The sequence below is a fragment of the Furipterus horrens genome, unplaced genomic scaffold, assembly GCF_987537825.1.
Source record: "Furipterus horrens unplaced genomic scaffold, mFurHor1.1.pri manual_scaffold_3, whole genome shotgun sequence".
NCBI classification, from domain to species: Eukaryota; Metazoa; Chordata; class Mammalia; order Chiroptera; family Furipteridae; genus Furipterus; species Furipterus horrens.
Genome location: NW_028327173.1, coordinates 194943607 through 194968383, shown reverse-complemented (window position 1 = coordinate 194968383; position 24777 = coordinate 194943607). Strand labels below are relative to the sequence as shown.

General features: G+C 38.3%; 1 protein-coding gene and 1 pseudogene across 8 annotated transcripts in view; both read left to right on the top strand.

Moving 5' to 3' along the window:
- Positions 1-24777, top strand: part of DIO2 (iodothyronine deiodinase 2) — a 236726-nt gene that overhangs the window by 198288 nt on the left and 13661 nt on the right. For 7 of the 8 annotated variants that reach the window (XM_090271256.1, XM_090271259.1, XM_090271255.1 and 4 more), the window contains one exon: positions 22965-23239. In XM_090271256.1, coding sequence (XP_090127382.1) covers positions 23018-23239 — 222 coding nt within the window. In that variant the 5' untranslated portion in view covers positions 22965-23017. Of the gene's footprint in view, positions 1-22483; positions 22677-22964; positions 23240-24777 lie in introns of those variants that run through there. The other variant, XM_090271260.1, reaches the window with a different exon arrangement.
- LOC150017120 (keratin, type II cytoskeletal 8 pseudogene) lies at positions 4024-5487 on the top strand (annotated as a pseudogene).

The window sequence follows — 24777 nt, the reverse complement described above, 5'->3', positions numbered from 1 at the left end:
AAGTTTGATAGCTAGAGATTTGAACAGAAAGATCAATTTGAGAAGAATAAGTATCTTTATTATATCTTCATCACGTATTAACATATTTTATTCTTTTTCTCATTTATATTGGAGGCTGGCAGATGGTAGCCCATGGGCTAAGTATGGTCCTCTGCCTATTTTTGAAAATGAAGCTTTATTGGAACACAGGCTCATCCACTTGTTAACATGTTGTTTATTTCTGTACTGGCATTACAATGCAGTGTATGGGTAGTTGTCAGAGGCCATCTAGGCTGCAGAGGCTAACATATTTATTATTGGACCCTTAAAATATTTCCTGGCCCCCTCACTTGGACATTTGCTTTTTTCTTTCCACAGTGCTTTCTATTCTCCTATGTGGAAATGTTTTACATATTTTCTAGATTAATTCCAAGAAACAAAATGTACTTGGATGCTGTTGTAGATGATATTATTTAAAATTTTATTTTCTGGTCATTGATGTTTATAAAAATAATGTTGATTTTTATATACTCATGTTTTACCCAATTTGTAGATTCTTTTTGATTTTCTATGTACAAAATTCTATCCATTTTTATTTCTTGTTTTTTTAAAATTAAATTTAGACATAGAGGAGAGGCGAGAGAGAGAGAGAGAGAGAGGGAGGGAGGGAGAGAGAGAGAAAGAGAAAGAGAGAGGAAGAGGGAGAGAGAGAGAGAGAGAGAGAGAGAGAGAGAGATATTGATGTAGGAGAGAAACATCAATCGGTGTCCTTCCATATGTATCCTGATCAGGGATCAAACCTACAACCTTTTGGTGCATGTGATGATGCTCCAATCAGCTGAGCCACCTGACCAAGACTCCATTTATACATTTTTATGAAATTGTAATAATGTGAATTCTTGTTTTGTTACTGTTGGCAGAGAGAGAGCTTTCATATCACTAATATGTTGGGTGTTAGATATAATTATTTTTAGATAACTAAAGAAGTTCACATGAGCTTTTATGGTGATTTGTGTTGAATTTTATTAAATATTTCCCCTACATATATTGAGATAGTCATATAATTTTGCTTCTTTACTCAATTAATGTGGGAAATTATACTGAAGTTTTGAAATGATAAACCTCACATTACTGAAATAAGCCCAATTAATTGTGATGTATTATTCTTTGGTGTTTGTAAATAGTTTGTTTAGATTTCTTTTGGTTTTGCAATTCTAATAAGAGAAGTTGAGCTATAATTTTCCTTACAAGTTTTGATATGAAGGCCATGCTGTCTCAAAAAATGAGTTGGATTTTTTTTCTTCTTTTTTTCTTCTCTTGAAGAGATTATGTAAGATTGGCATTATTGACATTTAAATATTTGGCATAATTTGTCTGTGAAGTCATCTAGGCATAGAGTTTTCCAAATAAAAAGTGGACTAGATTATTTTATAATTACAGAAACTTCTACTTTCCTTTACGATATATGCAAAGTAGTGATAAACCATTGCTCCTTCTCTAACAACTAGGAAAATCCTGGATAAATTTAAAATATATATAATTTATATTCATTTCTATATCTATAAAAGTCATCAAAAATTGGGACTATGTAGAGATATAGAGGAATAATTTTCAGAGATTGAACAGACATTCTAGAGGAGCAGAGTTTGGCAACTATTTTCCTCTCTGTCTAATGACAGGCTGACTTTCTGTACAGATAGGCAGACATTACTGAGGCAAAGAGGAATCAAAGGAGCTTTTACCAGAGAGCTGGTACAGCCACTGGGAGTCTGCATGAGTCCTAAATGCACACCTAATGTTTCCCCACCATTTTTCTCCACAGGACTCTTGTCTAGGTTTATGCAGGAGGGACACTGGGCTGAGATGCTCAGTAAAACTACTTCTATGTCCCAACACTTAGCAACAAAAGTTCTGCAAGACGGAGAAGTTTATCATGAACAGAGAACAGCTCACACCTTTGTGACTTCTAACTAAAGTAACAACCTAACTCTCATGCAGCTCAATTCCTAATTAATTCAAAAGGGTCAGCCAGTCACCCTGACTGGATGACAAAGGAAAAAATCATGCCTTCTCTGAGGGAAGAAAGATTGACTCCAGTCTCTATTGTTCTTCCTGGCATACCTAAAACAATTATGTAACATTTGAAGAAGGTACAAAATGTGACCCGCAATCAAAGAGAAATACAGGGTGGAGTAAAAGTAAGCTCACAGTTGTGAGTATGTGAAATACAGAGTTTGTTCTTGTATTATTATTTATTGTACTATTTTTCATAAGAACAACTGTAAACCTACTTTTGTCCTATTTTATATACCTCCAACTTTCCCCAGACGATCTAGATTTTGGAATGAGAAAACAAAGCCTTTCAAATGACAATTAAAATTTGCTATGAAAAATAGAAAAAATATTGACAAACAATAAAAAGATGGAGGATTTTGACAGATAAATATAATCTAAAATTTTGTCCAAGTGGCTCTTATAAATCTGAAAGGAAAGACAGTATCTGAAATTAAGAACTTACTTGGAATGGCTTATTATTAGACTGTATACACTAGATAAATTTAGCAAATTCAAAGGCATGTCAATAGAAGTCAAGGTGAACTAGTAAGAAGAATTTAAGGTACTGGAAGGACACTGTAAAAAAGATATCTATATCTATATATATAATAGAGATATATGTCTGTACAAATACGTATATATTGTGACTTTGATTTATGATTCTTTTGACGATGCAATGGTATAATAGAGATACGCAGTCGGTAGAAATCCTACTTTGACATTTGTTCTTTTTTTGAGGCTACAACTATGGTACAATACTCGCTCGTGATGCTAGGTAGCAGCAGTGAGCTTTGCCACTAGTCAGCAATACTCGATAATATATTCATTGTGTTGAGTGGTTTTGCCCAACTCTAGGCTAATATAATTGTTCCCAGCGCATTTAAGGTATGCTAGGCTAAGCTATGATGTTCAGTAGGTTAGATGTATTAAATGAGTTTTCAACTTACAATATTTTCAATTTACAATAGGTTTATTGGGATGTGACTCCATTGTAAGTTGAGGAGCATCTATACCTATTTTGGCAATATCACCACACACAATTTTTAAATAAGTATTATGTTAGTTAAGTTTAAGTTTGGGTGCTTATAACAGCAAATGCAGACCAGCGGCTTAACAAGAGAGAGGGGTATATACCTCTCGCACATTAGAGAAGTCCAGGTATAATTGACCCAGTGCTTATTTGACATTTCCATGGTCATCTGGGAACTGGGACATTTTTATATTAGTGTTCTATCAGACTCTGCATGTGGTTTCCATCCTCAAGTTTGTCACAGGGTCTGAGATGGCTGCCAGAACACTGGCCACTGTGTCCTCATTAGAAACATAAATGGAAGAATGGGGGATGGAGGCCGTCTCAATTCTCATGGTATCTTCTTTTAACAATTAATAAAGCCATTCTAGTATTTGAAATTTCCCCGATGGAGTCTATATAACTAACTTTGTGGCCAATCACTTTGTGGTGTAAGGGGTTGTGGAAATATGTAGGGGAAAATAAAGGAGGAATGGGACTGTGTGGACAGGGGGTACAGTCCTTGCAGTTTTCCCCCAGGCAGATTTGTGGTTTGCCAAGGACACTCTGCTTTGGGCCCTTCACCTACAATATGCTCACACAGTCATATAAAAATTTACACAAATGAAGTATTTTAACCACAATTGGTTAAAACAACCATCTCTTTAAATCCTGATTTTTATTTGTTCATACTTCTTGTGTTTGGAAGTTGTAGAGCAGCAGACATTCTTTTGTAGAAATGCACCTAGTTGAGGTTTAACGGGAGATATTTCTATTATTTGCAGTCATCTGTGCACAGTTAAGTGATTACTAGCTGTCCTGTTTTGTAGTTGTTTCTGAGAATACTGCCCTCCGTGACAAATCAGCTGGTGTTGTGATAGCAAGGTTCAGGGCTAAGAAATGTGGTTGTGAGAAGCAGCTTTTTGGCTCCTTCTTGAACCTCTGTCTGGTTTGGCCTTCTTTCCTCCACTCCAGCCTGCACCACATCCACAAGGATGACCCAGAAAACGACCTACAAAGTGTCCACCTCTGGCCCCCGGGCCTTCAGCAGCCGCTCATACTCGAGTAGGCCCAGCATCAGCTCCTCGGCCTTTTTCCGGGTGGGCAGCGCCTACCGGGTTGGCCTGGGCGCCAACATGAATCTGGCTGGAGGTTTCGGCGGAGCGGGGAGTATAGGGTCCATCAAAGCCGTCCAAGTGAACCAGAGCCTGCTCAACCCCCTGAAGCTGTAGGTGGACCCCAACATCCAGGCCGTGCGAAACCAGGAGAAGGAGCAGATCAAGACCCGCAACGACAAGTTTGCTTCCTTTATTGATAAGGCGCAGAGCCTGGAGCAGCAGAATAAGATTCTGGAGACCAAGTGGACTCTCCTGCAGCAGCAGAAGACGACTCGCAGTAACATGGACAATATGTTCGAGAACTACATCAACAACCTTCGGCAGCAGCTGGAAACACTGTCCCAGGAGAAACTGAGACTGGAGGTGGAGTTTGGCAACATGCAGGGCATGGTGGAGGACTTGAAGAATAAGTACGAGGATGAGATCAACAAGCGCACAGAGATGGAGAATGAATTTGTCCTCATCAAGAAGGATGTGAATGTAGCTTACATGAACAAGGTAGAGCTGGAGTCCCGCCTGGAAGGACTGACCGATGAGATCAACTTCTACAGGCATCTGTATGAAGAGGAGATTCGTGAGCTGCAGTCCCAGATCTCCGACACGTCCGTGGTGCTGTCCATGGACAACAGCCGCTCCCTGGACCTGGACAGCATCATTGCCGAGGTCAAGGCCCAGTACGAGGAGATTGCCAACCGCAGCCGGGCTGAGGCTGAGACCATGTACCAGATCAAGTATGAAGAACTGCAGACATTGGCTGGGAAGCATGGGGATGACCTGCGTCGCACCAAGATGGAGATTTCTGAGATGAATCGGAGCATCAGCTGCATCCAAGCTGAGACTGATGGCCTCAAAGGCCAGAGGGCTGCCCTGGAGGCCTCCATCGCTGACGCCGAGCAGCATGGTGAGCTGGCCGTCAAGGATGCTCAGGCCAAGGTGGCTGAGCAGGAAGCTGCTCTGAGAACCGCGAAGCAGGACATGGCCCGGCAGCTGCGTGAATACCAGGAGCTCGTGAACGCCAAGCTGGGCCTGGACGTGGAGATCGCCACCTACCGCAAGCTGCTGGAGGGCGAGGAGAGCCGGCTGGAGTCTGAGATGCAGAACATGAGTATCCATACCGAGACCACCAGCGGCTACTCAGGTGCGCTGAGCCCAGTTTACAGCAACCTCAACTACGGCATGGGCTTCCAGGCCAGCTTGGGCTCTGGCGGGAGCTCTGGCTCCTTCAGCCGCACCAGCTCCAGCTCCTCCAAGACAGTGGTTGTGAAGAAGATTGAGACCTGCGATGGGAAGCTGGTGTCCGAGTCATCTGATGTCCTGCCCAAGTGAATGGCTGCTGCGGCCCCTCCCGTCCTCCGAGCTGCTGTGCAGGGGTTTGGAGGGCACAGAAGGCCCACCTGAGGCTCAGTCCCACCCAGTCCTCAGCTCGCCCTTGGGGTGGGGGAGTTAACGCCTTTTCCCCATGTCCCTGACTAGAAGCCAAATCAAGTGTTTTCCTTTTTTCCCAAAATAAAGTCTCACCTGGCTCTGCCAGAAAAAAAGAAATGTGGTTGTGGAGGGAACGTAACGTCAGAAAAGTATAAAATCAGAAGTTCATTGCTGAAAAATCCAGTCTTTAAATTCTCATATGCAGAAAAAAATTGACATCCTTCCTAAAATTTTATATGGACTTAAATGAGTTGTAAACCTGAAAGAGTCTTCTAAATAATCAATAGTCATAGGAATTTTATTCCTATTTGTAGATTTAAAGAAAAGACTATTATCTTTTTATTCACTCTATAGAAAATTATATGGCAATATCATTGCATTATGAAGAGATGATCAAAAATATACAGTCACAAAATGTAAGAAATGTAGCAGGTAGTTAATTTAAAATTAATTTATTATGTTGTCTTTTCAACATTTTTAATAGCTGTTCACTTTTGTGCCTCGTAGTCTTGTATTTATAACTATGTATCCTTATTTGTAAAGAGGTTTTAGAAGCTTGAGGTTATTATAAAACCTGAATTTGCCCCTGTGTTTTCCCTGATGCTACATTACTCGCTAAGAAGTGCTGGTGGATGACTGTCCCAATTTGCAAGCCAAAGTCCTTGTACCTGGAAATTCAACAAACTCAAGTTATGTGAGACTTCTATTTTCAGGAACAGTGGTCCTCCTCTCTCTTTTGGGGTGGGGTAGGATTCGGGGAAGGGAGATCAGAGTTTTGGCGGGTGAAACTGCTTGCCTGATCCTGACAATGACAGAGATCGCCAGCCTCTCAGACTGGGCCAGTCTCATCAATCAACCTGTGCTTGAACTATTAGCACTGTCAGCTTCCTCAGGAGAGATGACGGTTCAAGGGCAGCTTTCCACACCCACTGAGACTCCCTCAGTTGAAGAGCAAAACACTTAATCAGAAGGAGGGGCAGGAATGCATATCTCTGGCAATGAGAACTAGCCCCAATTACTTTCAATCTACAGAGCTTCTTGTACTCCTTTCTGCATGCCTGTGAAAGAGATCCTCAGCAGAAACCCTTGGCTTGCTGGTACAAGAGTTGGGGCAGGGCTTGCGACCTCTGCCTTAAAAGGGAGTGGTTGTGATTCCAGGAACAGGAAAGTTAAAACAACCTTGCCTATATATGCTCACAAGTCATGTCTGATTAGAAAGAATAACAATAAACACATGCCAATAGTTGTTTGTACATGCATTGCCTTTGTGGGATGGGCAGAAGTGAATTGCTGGCTGAAGATACTAGCAACGAAGCCAGCTGTTAAGCTTTGCCCTCACTTGGTAATAGGAGCAAGTCTATAATGACCTCTTTTTTGGGGCCATGAGGATAATTTATATCTAAAAACAGAGTTGGAACTTTTTGACCCAGAAGCAGATGGGGTAGATGTCTAAGAAGTATCATGTAATCCTGGTGTTATTAAAAATATCAAGTATTTACACAATTTGGAGAGAAATCATGGTAAATGTATTGTAGAAGCTCCCAAGATACCAGCTAAGCAGCTCAGATGGTGTCAATTCTACAAATGTTCACAAAAATTTTTCTATTGATGAAAAAAATTTTAAATGTGTCCTTATATATTTTTTCTACTTTGAAAATAAATGGCTAAAAATTGTTTCATGAGTTTATAGCTCTTTAAAACATCATGTTATCACTATTGGGAGCCTCATGATTAATATTACTTAGTTTTATGTTTATCTGCTGTAGAAAGAACAGAGATGCCCTTTTGAAGTGAAACAAGGGAAAAGCATCTCAGTTGGCCTTTCCTAAGTCCTTTCTTCCTTACCTCCACTGCTAAATCTCCCAGGGAATTAAAATGATGTCTGTTGGCCACTTAAAGTAATGAAACTGCTAATGTCTAATGCAGGAACATTGCCTTCGTGTGCTCTAGATACATATGTGAATAGAACTGCCACAAATGCACACCTGCCCTTGGGTGTCCATGTAATCCATGCAAATCAAGCATTGACTTTAAAATCCTCATTCCCAGAAACCTGAAATAAGAACTGTTGAAGAGCTATGGAACATGAACAAGCTGTCCTTTGGCCTGATTAAAATTAACTCTCAACAGTTCTTTTAAAAAAGCCTACCTTTAGTGTGAAGAGGAGGGGTTTTTGTTGGACTGCCTTATAACTTTGTAATTTCCTTTAAAGCAAGACCATTGTAAAAAATAAAATAAAATAAAAAGCGTTAGTTCTGCTCTTTGTTTCTAATGTAACCCAATTTAGCCAAGTGGTTATATTAATTAGAATTTATGCTTTCTCTAAAACAGGGGTTTTCATTTGGGGGTGATTTTGTTCCCCAAGGGACATTCGATAACAACTGGAGGTATTTTGATTGGGGAATCTGGAGAGGTGGTGCAATTAGCCTCTGGTAGGAAGAGTCCAGGAACCTGCTAAACATTCTACAAGGTACAGGACAACCTCCACACCAAAAAATTATCTGGTCCAAAATGTCAACAGTGCTGACTTTGAGAAACTCTGTTCTAAAATAGTGCATGTAAAGTAGAAAAAAATGAAGTCGTTTTGATGAAAATGTTGAGAAAGTTTTACAGGCAGTTGAAAACATCTCCTTTTACCATGAGCTCCCAAGTCTCGTGTGTCATTATTAATTGTGGCTACATCAGTGGTCCAAGTTAAGCAGGTTCTCTTGCTGACCCCTATTTTTAGTTTCACTGAGAAAGAGAAACTGGTTGGGGTGGGCAGTTTCACCTAAGCTGGCTATCACACGATGGAGTCATCTTGTTGCTGTTTCAGAGTAATCAGTCAGGTTGGTGTAAAACCTGCCAGAGTTTAGGGCAAGTGAGTGTATCTGTAACTTTTATAATTTTCATAAATAGACAAGAGATTATATTGTCCCCTATAATTGTTGTTACATAAAAATATTATCTACCGTCACTACGTAAATACTTGTTTCAGTCTATTAAACTATATAAATTAAATTCTAAGTATAGCCCTGACCAGTGTGGCTCGGTTGGTCTTCATCCTGCGGAGTGGAAGGTCTCTAGTTTGATCCCCGGTCAGAGCACATGCCTGGGTCGCGGGTCGGACACGTACTAGAATTCACCGATTGGTGTTCCTCTCACACATCGATGTTTCTCTTCCTTGCTCTCTCCCTTTCTTTCCCTCACTATAAAAATAAATGAATAAAAATTTTTAAAAAATCCTAATTATAAAGTCACAGATGATATTATTTAATTATTACCTGATAGTCTATTTGGATGACTAAAAACAACTTTGTAGAATTGATAGGAATGTCTATAGAATATATATTCATTGTAAGTATCAGAGGGATGGTGACTGAATTAACATAAATGTTTTTAAGTCAAAGTTTCATTGTTAATTTTAAAAATCACATAAGTATACCCACCCCATTCCACATACCTCTCCATTATACTTAGACCTTTAAAAACTCTAGCTTATTTGAATTCTGGAAACATTTCTGAGTTTTGCAACTGTAGTGGGATAGCAGAGGAAAACTAGAAAATAATTATAGCATCAGAAATTGACTATAATAAACAGACTAAATATATGAGCATTATTCATCCTGTGAGATTTAACAGTGATAGGAAGTTACTTACAGTATGGAGAACTATGATAAAGAACAAAGACAAACTAATATCTGTTTCTGTAGAAAGTGGAGCAAAAGGAAGCGAATGTTTGAAAAATTAGGAGGGATTATTTCTTAAAAGGGAGACAATTGAATGTAGTGTTTACCAAAGGCAATTTTAAGTCTCTTCTTTAGAGTTTTTAAAAACAAAAAACATTTAACTTATGTTCAACAGTTTAAATATTTTTTTAAAAATTGCAGCTTGTATTAGTTTCCTATGGCTGCTGTAATGGTTTACCACAAACTGGTTGGCTTCAGCCAGTGGAAATTTTTGTCTCTCTCAGGTCTGGAGGCCAGAGGTCTGAAATGAGTGTCACTGGGCCAAAATCAAGGTGTCAGTAGCGTCTGGGTCCCTCTTCAGGCTCCGGGGGTGGGGGGTGGGGATCCTTTCCTTGCCTCTTCCAGCTGATTTTCCTTGGCTTGTGACCACATCGCTCCAGTCTTCAAGGCCAGCATTTTCAAATCTCGCTTTGCTCTGTATTCTCATTGACTTCTTATGTGTGTATGAAATGTTCCTCTACCTCCCCTTTATTTAATCCTCACTCAAGGGCATTGCTTTTCGAGAGAGAGAGAAAGCAGAGAGAGAAAGAGAGAAACATTGATTGGTTGCCTTCTTGTACAAAACCCGACCAGGTATCAAACCCGCAACCTGGGTATGTACCCTGTCTGGGAATCAAACCTGCGAACTTCCGTCTCTGGGACAACACTATTACCAACTGAGCTACACTGGCTAGGGCCTCTGCTTCCCTTTTAAGATACACGAAATGGCCTTTAAGGCCAACCCAAATAATGCAGGATAACTTTCTCATCTCAATATCATTAACATCGTCACATCTGCAAAGGCTCTTTTTCCAAATAAGCTAAGATTTACAGGCTCCAGGTATTAGGATTGACTATTTTCTTAAGGGAATGGTTGTTTGTTTGTTTGTTTGTTTGTTTGTTTGTTTTGCCTGTCACACAAATTGAGGGGTAAACTGGTTGAGTTCTTCATGGGTACTTCTAGTGTTGGGATTTTGTGATTCAATAATCATGACATTTGCAATTTGCTTCTTCCCTTCCTAAACCTTGGTTTTTTCACTTACGAAGTAAGCATAATAATGGCATTTATGCCATAAGGTTGTTATAGAGATTAACATACTTAATGCAATTAAAATATTTAAAACAGTGTCTGGTACATATGAAGTTCTTAATATGTGTCAGCTATCAGTAGTTGGTGCTGTTTGTGTTGATATTATCATTAATATAAAATAAAGACTATATGAAAAGATAATTGGACACTTGTTTGGTGGTCTGTGTTATAATCCACATTTATTTACTGTTACTTTACTTTGTTTTGACAAATTTAATGAAGGTGGGTCATGGAAATAGTTAAATTAGCGACTTGATGTCCAAAGAATGTATTTTATCTGCTTTGTGCAGTTCATTTAACTTTGTCTACCTCAGAGACAGACTAAGCTAACCCCCAAATTGAGCAGGCAACTGAGAAATCAAGTTTTAATAAAAGTTCTGGTTAAGAATAATAGCCTCAGCGGCAGCAGAGGTATACTATTTGCTTTATGCTCTAAAAATGTCTGAGTCTTCTTTTCAGCTTTTTATGAACATAAGTGCAATCACAAACTTTATATTTAATAGAATCCTTTCCTGCTCACTTAAATACCATCCTCACATAACTTGACGTGTTTAATATATTTCCTATTCAGACTGGCCTTTCTACTTCTTAAACATTAAATTGTCCTTTTCCTGAATATTTACCGGGGTATAAACATGTTTGTTAGTAGCAAATGGACATATTGTATATAAAACCCTTTTTAGTCAAGTGTTTTACTGGGTTTTATAATTATTGATAGCCTATGTTTTAACATACATTTTAGGTGTCATCATTTTGAAGAAACAACTATTGTGGCTATTGTGCACATTAATTGGTAGGGTGTGTAATTTCTTCAAGGGGCTATATTAGGCCATGACAGAGTCATTAACAGGCCAGACTAAAACTAATATTATTTGTTTTTTATTATTACCATGATATGATTTTAAAACAATGAAATTTCAAGTGATTGTGTCATGGGTACACTAATGGAAGCAGTATTTACATATTTCTCTGTACATGTCTCCAAAAAATAACCATATGTAGCTCAATTGCAATGAGAATCTCTCTGTAGACCTTCTGCTATTTGAAATGCTACTAGGTTAAACAATATAAAAGTGCTTTCTTGTAGGTCAAAAAATGTTGAATGTGGTGGTTTAATATAGAACAATGCAAACAGATAGTACCCCTGTGAAAAAGGAGCTCAGTTTTCCAGACCTATTAAATGAAAGTAGTTAGATGAAACATCAGGTGTATAAAGAAATTTTTGCATTTTCAAGTTACTTGTACTTATTCCAGTAAATATAAACTGACTCCTGTTTCACATCCTTTAATGTCAATGATCTTGGGAACATACATTATTAAAAGATGGGAAATGAGTGAAAGAAATTCATAGTGGGAAAAGCTAGGTAAACTGAAAACAATAAAAAAAAATGCAGATTGTTACAAACTTTATAATCATTTCTGTTTGACAATGTTTATCTCTTTAAATGTTTATCTTCTTACCCATTTTTATGTGACTCATAAAGTTGGATATCACTCAATGTTTAGCTCTTTGGTGTCTGAACACGGAAAGCAGATTGCCCTGGCATTTTTATGTACTGTAGAAAAAGAAAGTCATTTTCATTTATTGAGATTTATTATCTGAATATGTTATCCAATATAGCAAAGCACACCTACAAAATTTAATGTACAGGCATATGCAAGTACACTATTCTGAAGTAACATCAGGTAAAATTTTATGGTTTCTTTTGGAGAAAATTGAGAAAACTAAATAAATGCATGTACTTTTCCCATCCCACTCTCCACCGTCTCTCCCTTAGTGATCAGTGTTATTGGTAAAGGTATTATATTTTCCATAAAACCATCCCAAACATCCATTCATCATTTCTTGGGCTGGGGATTGTTCTGAAATGGTGAGTAGTTGAGAATATGCCAGATCTCTAGTGGAGGGATTATTACCTTGGGGGAAATGTTTGATAACTCAAGGAAGGAGAATGACTTTAGGGAACAGGCATCAAGACCTATTATTATGGGTTTCACTAGGAACTTAAGTTTTATATTCATATGATATTTGATTTTATGGCAAATTTCATAATTTTCTTATATCTGTGAAGTTTCTCTGTAAGAAATTTTACATATAAAGAAACACATTAACTTGTCATTGATCACCTCCATGCATTCTTATCAGCTTTTGTTCTATCAGAATTGTTAGATTCTTATGACCTTGTTGGCTATTTCATGTCATATTGTATAGTACATTGCATTTGGGGATGGATGTGAATGAGTAGACTGAGACCACCTCATAATTTAAAAAGTAATCTGACTCTGAGTCAGCATATACACTATATATGAATAAAAACAAATGAAAGTAAGGAAATGACTATGGTTCAGTAATTTATGAAAAATGTTACAATTTTATTATCTATCCATGCATTTTTCTAAAAACACCCTTGCCATAGCACAAGGTACTTAGATGAGAGATTGGATTCAAGCTCAGAAGTGATGGGGAGAAATGTCTATTTTCTATTTCTTTCTTAGTGACTTGACTGATAAGTGAAAAAGTGACTAAAAAGGGAGATGCAAGAGAATAAATCAATTAGCTAGTTAATTTATATTATAGTTTCTTGATGCAAAAAAACATTGTAGATATTTTGGATAATCAAAAATCTTGACCAGAACTTTCTTCAAAATTACATGGGAAACAGGGAAGTGTGTGAGGGTGGTAGAGATAAAACAGGATTGGCCATGAATTTATAGTTGTTGAAGCTGGATAATGGGTACATGGACTTTTATACTCATCACTCTACTGTTGTAGGTGTTTGAATTTTTCCATAGTAAACAGTGTTTTAAAACCCTATAATTTAACTATTTCCCAGCAAAAGTTTATACTCTAAATATGGAAACAAGAATGTTCATTGTGCACTTATATGTATGGCTTTATATCCTAGTTCCATAAAAATCTTGGTTTCTACCTTTTTCTTGAGCTAGTACATAAAATTCCCTAAGAAGTAAACATCCTTAGTGTCTCTAACCTTGCTTCCTTTACTGTCGGGTGATCTGTCATGAGAGCACAATGATAACAAAAATCACAAATAAAGAAGCAGGAGTGATGCCCTCAAGTATAGACTGAGGAGAACTGGAAAAATGCAGATTTGGATCAAAATCATGCTGAGTTACTAGACCCACCTTTTTCCCTGTAGCAGTAATAAAGATTCCAGAGGCTACAATATGGAGTGGCGCAAAAGTAGGTTTACAGGTGTGAGTACAAGAAACAGGGTTTATCCTTGTATTATTATTAATTAATTAATTGTTGTATTATTTCCCATACAAACAACTCTAAACCTACTTTTGCCTCACCTTGTAGCAGTAACTAATTTGTAATCTCAATGTGCTTTATAAGCTTACTCTGGTGAGGTACCCAGAGAACTCAAAAATGAAATGAATGACTCAAAATCACACAAGCGTGGTCCTGAAGAACTAGAATCAATCTGGTCACTGCTATTTCTGCCATTGGTGTATTCTTTATCTAGACGTGAACAGCATTGCCTAAAAGTGCTTCCTTGCTTCCATTGTATATTTATAACAGGAAAATATTAAGACTGAACTTGTACCTACCAACTTTCTGTTGAATGAAAAGGAGGGAAAGGATATAGAGAGAGAACCAGGTCTCTGTCCCTTGCTGTTACTGACAGCATCTGTCAAAACAAAGCTTTAAGCAACTTACTTTTCATTTCATGTAACTATCACAACTTTGTTTATTGAAAGAAGGTTATATGTTCCTAAATAACTTATGTCCAAGGTCAAAAAACACTATTTAAGTTTCTCTAATAAAGATGAATGGTAAAATATTACCAACAGACATAAATGGATGAACACAAATCCACTGTTTTAAAGTCGTTCCACTATATCAAATACCACACTTCTGAATTTGATTTTGCAGCACTATAATTAATGGGACCTGTGTATTTTCTTCATTAACCCTTTTCTTGACTCTTATTACACATAGAATTGGCTAATCTTCCTTTATTCTATGCTGTACACTGCAATTCTGTTATAGCACCTACAGTACCTTCTTTAGTTTACATGTCTGTTTCCCTCTATTGGACTCCACATTTTTTAGACCAGAGATCCTTTTCAATACTCAGCAGTATGACTACTTCCTTGTAGGTTTCAATAAATGTTTGTAGTAAGAGGATGGCCAAATGAATAAATGTCTTATAACGGGTAATTTTTTGAGTGATTTCAAGCTAATTTTATAATGTAAGCAATTTTTTTTTGCCTTTTACTTACCTCTTTCCTTACATTTCCTATATTCTTTCACAGGAACTACATATAGAAAATGAAAGCATTTTACCTACTGACTTCCCATTTCATATCCTTTTGCTGATCTAATCTCTACATTCTTTATATTTCTCAATTTTGCCATTATTTAGCATCTGTTGTGATCAAGACAATCAAATGCTATTGATTGTGCATTACCCCACCACAAATTCTTATTACATACATTCATTCTTCTAAATCCAGTGCTGTCTTCCATCTTTTGCTTTTCTCTTTGCTTTTTTTTTTTTTTTTTTCTTTTTTCCCCAATCTCCTGCTAGGTCATTCTGTCACACAAGAAAACCAAATAGCTTTGATAGCTCTTTTGAGACCTGTAGTTCTGAGGTCCCAGTGTAGTAAGAAAATATTTATGTATAGGACAAATAAAGCAATCTCTTAAAGAAGAGGCAAAATCATATCACAAATATTGGCAGGCATTGCATTTTTTGGAGGCTTCAATTCATCAAAACACATTGTCCATTTAAAGGTCAGCGTTTCTTCTCCTTTGGTATTGAACGATTTTCCTAGCCCACTATGGTCCAGAAAAATTAGAACAATTGTTTTCTAGGATCAGGGATATTAGGGTAGCTTTTCTTTATATTCTCCCTAGAATCATGGAAGATGCAGAAGTGTTAGATAGTGAATAATTTAAAATTAAGAAACATGACTTTTGAGATAACTCTCAAACAGATTCAGTTCAGAGTTGAGTTTGAGCAAAGATTCAGATTGATTATTATTATTATTTAGGCACAATTTTCCCATCCTTACTATCCTCAGTTACTGGTAATCTTTACTGTTTCCCACTAAGTAACCATAGTTTTAACATCAGGTGAAGCAGGATGGTAATTCATACTGCATTATCAGATCTGGCCTGCCCAAAACTTTTTTTCCCCCCAAAGAATGATCTAAAAGAGGAAATTTATTGATTTAGGCAGGTACAAATAAACTCATTAGCCTAAATTGCTTTTTATTTTGAGAAGTTTTAAGTCACGAACACAGTTCTTCAAAATATGAATACATTGGCCACCACCATGAAGTAAATGTAGGAAGACATATTTAACTCCATTCTACAGGTAGACAAATCAAGTCAGAGGTTTGCTTCTGGTTATATGAGTCTGCATGATCCCAGAAATAGATTCTGTGTCTGATAGCTGAAGTCTGTCAGAATAAGACATCTCTTGATAAGAGGTAAATGCCAATTTGCTGAGTGAACTGGTATTTAATATTTATCAAGAAGCAATAGAAATATTTTCTCTGAGGAGTTTGAGGTCTTAGATTTGTGTATAATTTAGCTCATCACTGATACAAAAATCAGTATTTTGGGAAGGTGGACTTTAAGTCTTTAACATATGATATAAAATACCCCTGAGAAAACAAGATAAGACTATTCAGAAATTTATATACACCTCTCTTCCTGACTTCCTTCCTTCCTTCCTTCATTTATTCTCCTGTTTTACTTTTTAAATTTTATTAAATTTATTGTTACCATTGCTTAATAAGATTACATATATTTTAAATGTACAATTCTGTGATACATTGTCTGTATATTACATTGTGTGTTCAGCACCCAAAGTTAGATTTCCTTCCATCACCATGTATTTCACCCCTTTTACACTCTTTTACCTCCCCCACCCCCTTTCTCCTCTGGGAACCAACATACTTTTGTCTGTGTCTATGAGTGTTTGTTCGGTTTGTTCATTTTTGCTTTCTGTTTTATACCCATATATGAGTGAAATTATATTGTTCCTGAGTTTTCCATCTTATTTGGCTTAACATGATATTCTCATGATCCACCCATGTTGTTGCAAAAGACAGTACTGTATTTCATCTTTTCTTATGACTGAGTAGTAGTCCATTGTATACACTACTGGTGGAAATGGAAACCAATACAGCCACTATGAAAAAAAGTCTGGAGCCTCCTCAAAAAATTAAGAATAGAGTTACCACATGATTTAGCAATTCCTCTTCTGGTTATCTACCTGAAAAATTTTAAAAATATATTCATAAAGATAAATGTACCTTCATGTTCATTGCAGCATTATCCATGGTGGCTAAGACATGCAAACACTGATGTGTCCTTCAAAGAAGATTAGGTAAAGAAAATGTAATGTATAGATATATAAAAAAAAATATATATATATATATATATATATATATATATATACACACCTACTTTTAAAATAACCATTTAGCTAAGTGGTTGTGTGTTGATAGAAAATTACCAGCATCCATCTAATGATGAGGCTTGACTTTAAACATAGATTTGAATTTCATACATTATATTTTGTCCTTGGAAGACATGCTAATCTTTTTCTATCTACTGCCTGTTAAGAGAGCATAAGGATTTACTTAATCACTCCCCAAAATTATTCTTCAGAATTGAAATGAAAACAGAGCAATAATTTGTGATTATGGTATTCTGCCATTAGCTCAGTTGGATGTTTTTATGTATGTGTTATATATTAACTTATTCTAAACTATTATTTTAATAGCACCACAGGCTTTAAAAGGTTTTTGAGAGATTATCTTATTAGGCTCCTTCCCTACCTTGAAAGCAGTTCCACTAATAACATTTTCATAACCTCCCTTGGTTACATATCTCTTTGCACAATCATCCTCATTGCAGGTATTTTAACCCCATATTAAACATGGATTTTTTATCCCACAGTTAATTCTATTAGCTCCACCATCTCCAGTGAGGTTGGAAGAGAATATCTAGTTTATTTTCTCTGTGCATTACTATCTACTGATTCTTGAGAGAGGAGGTAAGGCATACTTTGCTCTCAGTAGGAACAAACTATACTATTACCTCTGGATGGCAAGTACCAGCATGTGTCTTAAAACATTTTGTCATGTTCTTTGTTCATGTACTCAGCATATAAGTGAGATGATATATAAGTAATTTTTTAAAAAGTGCCTGTAAAATGATTTATAAACAATGACCTATTTTATTTTTAAGACTTAGTATCATCTGGTGGTTTCCTTTGAGCTAGGAAATGAAATAGAGGCAAAGTTGTTCCAAAGATGATGGCTGTTTTTGACCAATTTCCTTTGTTTCTTTTGGTCTATTTCATTGGGTCAACTGTTTAGGGAGAAGAAAGACATTGAATCAAATTTTAGGAAAAAAGAGATTGAGTTCAATTTGTTTATCTTGAGGGGGTCTTTGTCTTGAAGGAATTCCCCACGTATAACATTACAGTGTTTTTCTCCTCTATTTCCCCCTGTTCCCCCCAACCTTGGGTGCCACTAGAGGCTAATAAACTATTCTCAAAACTGAATAACACTTAGAAAGTCTCATGGCACCTGAAGAGCTGTGGGCAGATGGATGTGGGGACTGGCCATCAGTTTAGATCTAGACCAGGTCAATAGCATATGAAGGCTGTCATCTCCTAACAGCTGTTCATTGGCCTCTGTGAAATGAGGTGGTGGCTTCCATCCAGGTTTGGGACAGCTGTCTTCCTCACAAAAATCATTGCCACAGTTGGCATTAATAGGCTCTCCTGCTGGCAGCCTTTGCAGGCAATTCAGTGAATCTCTTTTCTCTCTTCCTCTTTGCCCTCCCCATCTTCCTTATCCTCTTCATTTCTACTTTCCTCCTTTGTCTTACCAGTAGGTGGCCTGAGGGAAGAAAGAGAATCAGCAGCTCCTGAGGGAAGAAGGTGCCAACACTTCAGACTGTGCTCTCAGCCAGGGCTTACAAAGGGACCTCAGACCAAAGCTGTTGGGATAGAAGGCTCATACCTCCCACAGCGACCCCCTTCGCTGCCCTAGCCCCAAGTTGGTGTGTCAGAGTTTACTCTGGGGTTGTCTATTTTGTCCATTGAGCTTCTCCTTTCATCACAAGGCAGGAAACATGGCTATGTTTGTAGAATGGATGAGCCCAAGGGGGATTTTGAGTGATTCAGTAGTTGTGGTATAAGCCCTTCATTATAACTCCCTCTCAGCCACAACCAGGAGGTACTAGGGACAGAAAGTTGTACTCTTTGAGATTCTCTTCTTTGATAAGAGCTGTATATTTGGGAGGGAGGGGATTATGTATGGCCGTCATCTTCCCAAACCCCAGATCAACACACCTATCTCCTGACTAGACATTTTTTTGAATTTAAAGTCTAGTTGACAGGTTTTTCATACAGTAAAAATGAAACTCCTTTTTTAACTATATTGAACAAATCACTTGAATTAGAAGGAATAAAATTCTACAAAACTAAGACTCTTGAAAATCTGTGGCATGGATTCTCCACTTCGAATTTTTTAAATGCTCTTTGGCTCCTCAGATAGCGATAAGGAAATGGCAGTGGTAGCTTCCATTCTTGAAATGTTCAAGACTCCTTTCAGTCATCCAACTTCATTTTCTGTCTCAATTTAAGACTCAAAAAATGGACTAAAGGAAGATTTATCACTCATACATGTGTTATTTTTCCAACCAGAAGGAGGCAATGGTAGGACGTGACACTCTCATGTTATGGAAAGAGAAAAAATTAAACCCTTTTGCAGTGGTTTAGCACTTATTTAGAAGCCCAAAGCATTTTTCCCTAGGCTGCCTTTCTTTGGAATTTAAAACCTATGTACAATGTCATTGGGGAAATCCAAGCAACACACCACACGTTGGTTTGCGTTTAACTCATTGCAATGTTGATTACTAAGAACACTTAACACGACCAACAAGATATTCAAGACTTCCAAATGATCATATGAAATCTAAACGAGGAGCTTGAATTGGGGCAATATTAAACAGATGTGAAATCCCAGATATTCTTTGCAATTTAGAAAGTAAAATTACTTAGCACTACCACTTTGGCAAAGGGTTTTGAGTATCAGAGTAATGACCAGGACCCACAAAAGAGTCATGAAGGGAAAAAGTGAGGTTAACAGTTGGAAAAAATACCCTAACACCAGCTCTGACACTATGATGTTAATGATCCACTTTCTCTCATCTGTATAATGGGCAAATCATTCTGTCACCTTATGGGTTATTTTTGTTACTTAATGAGTCTAAAGGTACTTGAATATCAAAGTGCTAAATATTATTACTAATTGAAACAAGCAACTGTGAACCAAATGTAGAAGAGAAATAACTTTGGAGACACGTAATGTCTAGAATGGACAGATTGTCTAACAGGTAAAAAAAAAAATTAAATGATCTTGTGATTCACTTATTTATTCATTTAAAAAAAGGATAGAAAAAATCTGAGAAATGACACAATCAGGTTGGCTATATGACTATTTGTTCTATTTTAAAATATCTTCAAAACACTTCTGACTTCAAAACAATGTTAAAAAGAAGTAAAAAAAGAAAAAAAATGCCATTCTGATTTATAACCGTTTGTAGTCTGGATGTGCCTTGAACTTTGCATTTAAAAAGGAAGCATTTTTCTGATTTTCTAGCAATCTGTGTCCTTAGCTTACCATTTCCAAACATACCTCTCTACTTGAAAGCAAACCATAAGCGAGGAAAAATTGGTTTATAGATACCGAACTCTCTATCTCAAGGAAGCACTGGTTTAATTTAAACGGGGCAAAATGAATGTCTGGGAAGGGGTGAGCTTTTAAGGCTTGGGCGGTACGTGGAAGCATCATTTCCTGAGTCCACACCTTCTTCTGTCATTGTTGGCTGGGACTTTGTCTGGGGCTGTAGCTTTCCCATCCATGCTGGTTAAAATACCACGTGTTTACCTTCCCTTCTTCCTTTGTTTTTTTCCATAAGGACATTGAAAGGTTAGAGGGAGAATTGAGTAAATGTATATTATGTATACAAATAATATTCTTTTGCTAACATTGTCTGCTTGTCATAAGAAAAATATCTTTGTGTGTGGTTAATATTCATTTTTCTAAGCTCAGAAAGTCTTCTCTAAAAATTTACTCCATGGGCTACAACTCCAAAACTCATCAGACTAAACTGATGATAACATTGAAAGAATCAAGTTTTTCAGACAATGGGGGTTGGTGAGAATTGTGTCACTGGAGGGGCCACACCCAAGTACACGAAGGAACATAAAAATTCTGGGGCACCCCAGTCTTAACATATTGTATGTGAATGGTGCCCCCTAGTGTGGAGCAATGCATGCCCTGGCCATTTGTCCATTCAGCCCATCCTCCTTGAACTTGCTATATGCCAGGCATGGTTCTAACTGCTGGGATAGCAATGAAGAAAGCAGACAAGAATGTTTGGTCTTGTGGAACCTAAAGGCATTCTCATTCAATTATTTTTTTAAAAGGCAAAATGCACCATGCCATCCAAATAAAATGCATCTGCATGCAGAATTTGGCCCTTGGGCCCACCAATTAATGACCCTGCTCTAGTCTTTTAAATTATTTCTGTGATCTTGCAGGTTTTAGCCACAGGACATTACCGAAATGTCCTGACCAAAGGTTAGTGGCCACTGCTTAGTGCACACTTAATGAGAGCTCTGCATACATAGCCAAGTCAGCTAATTAATTTTCAATTAAAATTCTATGTCCCCATTCCAGTGTCTATACTTATCATTCCTTCTTCCAAGAAAACATAATTCCTAGAGGTGATCAGTTAGGTAAGTGAGGAAGGAGAGATGGGGGTCATGGCATTCTGCCAAAGCATTGTCTGCTGTACGTGCCTGCTTGTCCTGGAGACTGATGGGAGCGGTGGGCCTCTGAGCGGTGGCCAGTGTGGCTCCTGAGCCAGTTCAAAATCTGCCCCTTACTCCTACAAGTTTAATTAAAAGTTTTTCCAAGCAAAAAGGAAGATTCCTTAAAGTGTCAAGTCTCTTAGGAGTTATGCTAACAGAAGCAGGGAAAGTATAGGATGCAAAGAGCTCTCTTCAAAAGAATTTAATTCTCAGCGTTATGGCATCTTAATGCCATTTGATGGAAAGCTTTCATCTAATCTGCATGTAGGCAAAGTGGAACTAAGTGGGGGTCTGGTTAACTAGCTTGCTTTCATGTCTGGAAGATTTTCTTTCTTCCTCCCTTCCTTTTTTATTTTTTTTCCCATTGGAAACTTAGGTAAAACTGAAAAGAAATACTTGTATTAATTTTCAGCAAGAAGCTTTAAAGAAGTGCTGCAATGGTACTCAATGAGTTGAAAAGTTTTCCACCTCACAACTCACTTTTAATTTTGCTAAGTAAAATCCTGATTCAGAAATATTTACGGAACCTAAGTCAGAAACCTGATGAGAGACAGGTCTCTATATAGGTATAGAGACCAAATTTAAGCATTCACATTTCCCAAGAAATAGAGCAAAGATGATCTACTCTTCCTCTAATCTACCTGTCTCCCAGGACCCCTTGTTTCTAACCCCTCTCATAAATGAAGAATACTAACAATGATAATAATCAGAAGAGAGAGTGTTAACTTATCAAATTTACATGTTATAGTAAATTACTTTCCCCAAAGTTTAAAAGCATTTCCTGAAAGCCGTCAGAAGTATTAATTTTTTTTCCCTCTCTCTCTTTAAATCACAAAGCAAAATTCCACTGTCCCTCCACCCCCCCCCACACACACACTTCTAAAAAAAAAAAAAAAAAAAAAAAAGTTGTCGAGTTTTGCTTTTCTATTCACTGCAGTCCTGGCCAAAGTAAAGCCCTCTTTCTCAATGACGTCAAGATCTTTACCAAGATTAGGCTTTCATTTCTCTATTGCAGCAATTAGGCAGGGAATGTATAAAAGGCTTCAGGGAGACTCACTGGGCTGCAGAGAGAGCACTTTGCACCACAGATAGCACGAAGCAAAGCCAGAGGGAGTGAGAAGAGGAGAGGAGTCAGTCGCTCCAGGCGAAGGGAGTGAGGCAGGCTGGGGAGCAGGAGAACAGAAAGTGTGTGTAAAACGGAGTAAAGGAGGGGAAAAAAAAAAAAACTACCCTGAAAGCACATTTTAAAATCTCTGGCAATTCCAGAAAGAAACAGGCTCCGTATCTGAGCATAGAGACAATGAACAGCTAAAGAAAATTTTGCAGCCTCTGCCACAGCCTCATAGGTGCTTGGAAATGAAAGTGGAACTGCTTGTCTTTAACCGACTCTGAGAGGGGTTACTGGATTAGGGACGGGTATGCCAGTTTTTTCTTTTCTTTTTTTTAAAACATCTTAAATCCTGAAAAGAAAAAAAAAAAAAAAAAAAAAAAAAGCAGCAGCTCCGAATTGAATGAATTGATGGGCACACTCCAACTGCTGGGCTGGACAGACTGGACTTGGTCTTGCCATTTCTGCTTCTTTGAAAGAGGAGAGAGTCTGGGCTTCCTTTTAATTTGTTTTTTTTTTTTTTTCCTTCTCCCCCCACCCCCAACCTTCCCCTTTACCTCCTCCACCCCCTCTATTACCACCCCCTTTTAAATAAGAGGGTGAAGGGGAACCACGGTGCACACGGGAACTGACTCAGGAGGCAGAGAAGATGGGCATCCTCAGCGTAGACTTGCTGATCACACTGCAGATTCTGCCAGTTTTTTTCTCCAACTGCCTCTTCCTGGCGCTCTATGACTCGGTCATTCTCCTCAAGCACGTGGTGCTGCTCTTGAGCCGCTCCAAGTCCACTCGCGGGGAGTGGAGGCGCATGCTGACCTCAGAGGGAATGCGCTGCATCTGGAAGAGCTTCCTCCTGGATGCCTACAAACAGGTGAGCTCGCCCAGAGGGACTTCTTAGGTGAGCCTGGGCAGGGGCTGCAATGTTGGGGACTGGAGGCCCCTGAAAGCCCTGGGCTGAGATCGTAGAACCCTATTTGGGGGCCGAGGGATTATATTCCAGTGAGCTCCTGCCTTGACTTTTCATACTTGTCATCCAAGTTAGATTTGGGGGTGACAGGTAGTAAGTTGTACGGACTCTGTGTGACCTAATAAGGGGTCTGTTTAATAAGGGGCATTGAATGGCTTGCTGTGATTTCAAAGTAGAGGGTGTTTGTGCCAGCCGGGGAACTTCCGGAAGAGTCTGCAGTGTTGGGGGAGGGGAGGCTACTGAATTTTATCTGCTCTTGTAATAAACTGGGATTTTGATGTTTTGCTTGAAGAAACGCTATATGAGCTGTGCTAGGAAAGACCATTCAATGAGTGGGCATTGGAAAGCAAGGGGAAGAAAAGAAAATAGTACCCAACTTCCCAGGGGGATGACAAGACTTAACAGAATGCTCACACGGCAGGTGTGATTTGGCCTAATATCTGCTTCATTTCTGGTAGAGGCAAGAGTTAATGTAAGAAAGCCTGTGTGCAGTGTCGTACTCTCCACGGATTCTGACTGGAACCCTTTGGAAGGGGTTCTCAGGCCCTGGGTCCTGAGTTACTAGCTACCAGTTTGCAAAAAGAAGATCTGAGACTGGCTGTCAGAGATCCGGACTCCGTAAGGGCAACCACATTTGCTTTGCTTCTCAAAAGTGAAATAAGTTGTCTTGGAAAGAGCAGACAGGTTTATGGTTCATTACATTTCAGAGTTGTTACAGCGCACGTCTTGAGCATGGAGCAGGGGCCTCATGCACCTGTAGACGTGAGGTCCCAGGGGCTTCTCTTTCAAAGCCAGAGTTGGGGTCTTGGTTTCTAAGTTAAGCATGCTGGCATTTTAGCCTTTTTGCTGCTTGGAGCATGCTCAACTCAGATCTTACGGGGCAAAGTGTCACATCTTCTCATTGGTCCTTAGTCAGTTTGCCACCTGCCCCTGTGCCCATACAAATCCTGAAGAATCGGCTCATTTGGCAAAAGTTGCTATCAAAGCAGATGATCTTGGTTTATTCCTTATCAGTGTTGGGAGACCTGGTCCAAGATGCCAGAGAAAAGAATTTGAGAGGAATATAAAAGCCAACGGAGTGGTACCCCGTGGGCAGGCAGCACCTCAGAAACAGATGAAATTCAGAATAAAAGAGGGGGAAGGGAATGAATTCTCTATAACTAAATGCTAGAAAACTAAATCTCTGCACCAGGAAAAGGGAAAGAAGTCACTTCTGGTCACAAAGAACCCAAAGGAGGGCTGTTCCATTGAAAATCAAACACGTATTCAAGAAGAGAATATTCATTGTGAATTAGGGAAGTTTTGCTATAATTCATGTGCTTGTTATTGAGAGTAACCTGCAGAAGGTTTGCCTTTTTTCTAAAGACGAGAGAATAGTTAAAGCCCTTGTCAGTAAGTGAAAATTCTTTCATAATAATATAAAATGATGCTCGAAGTTCTAA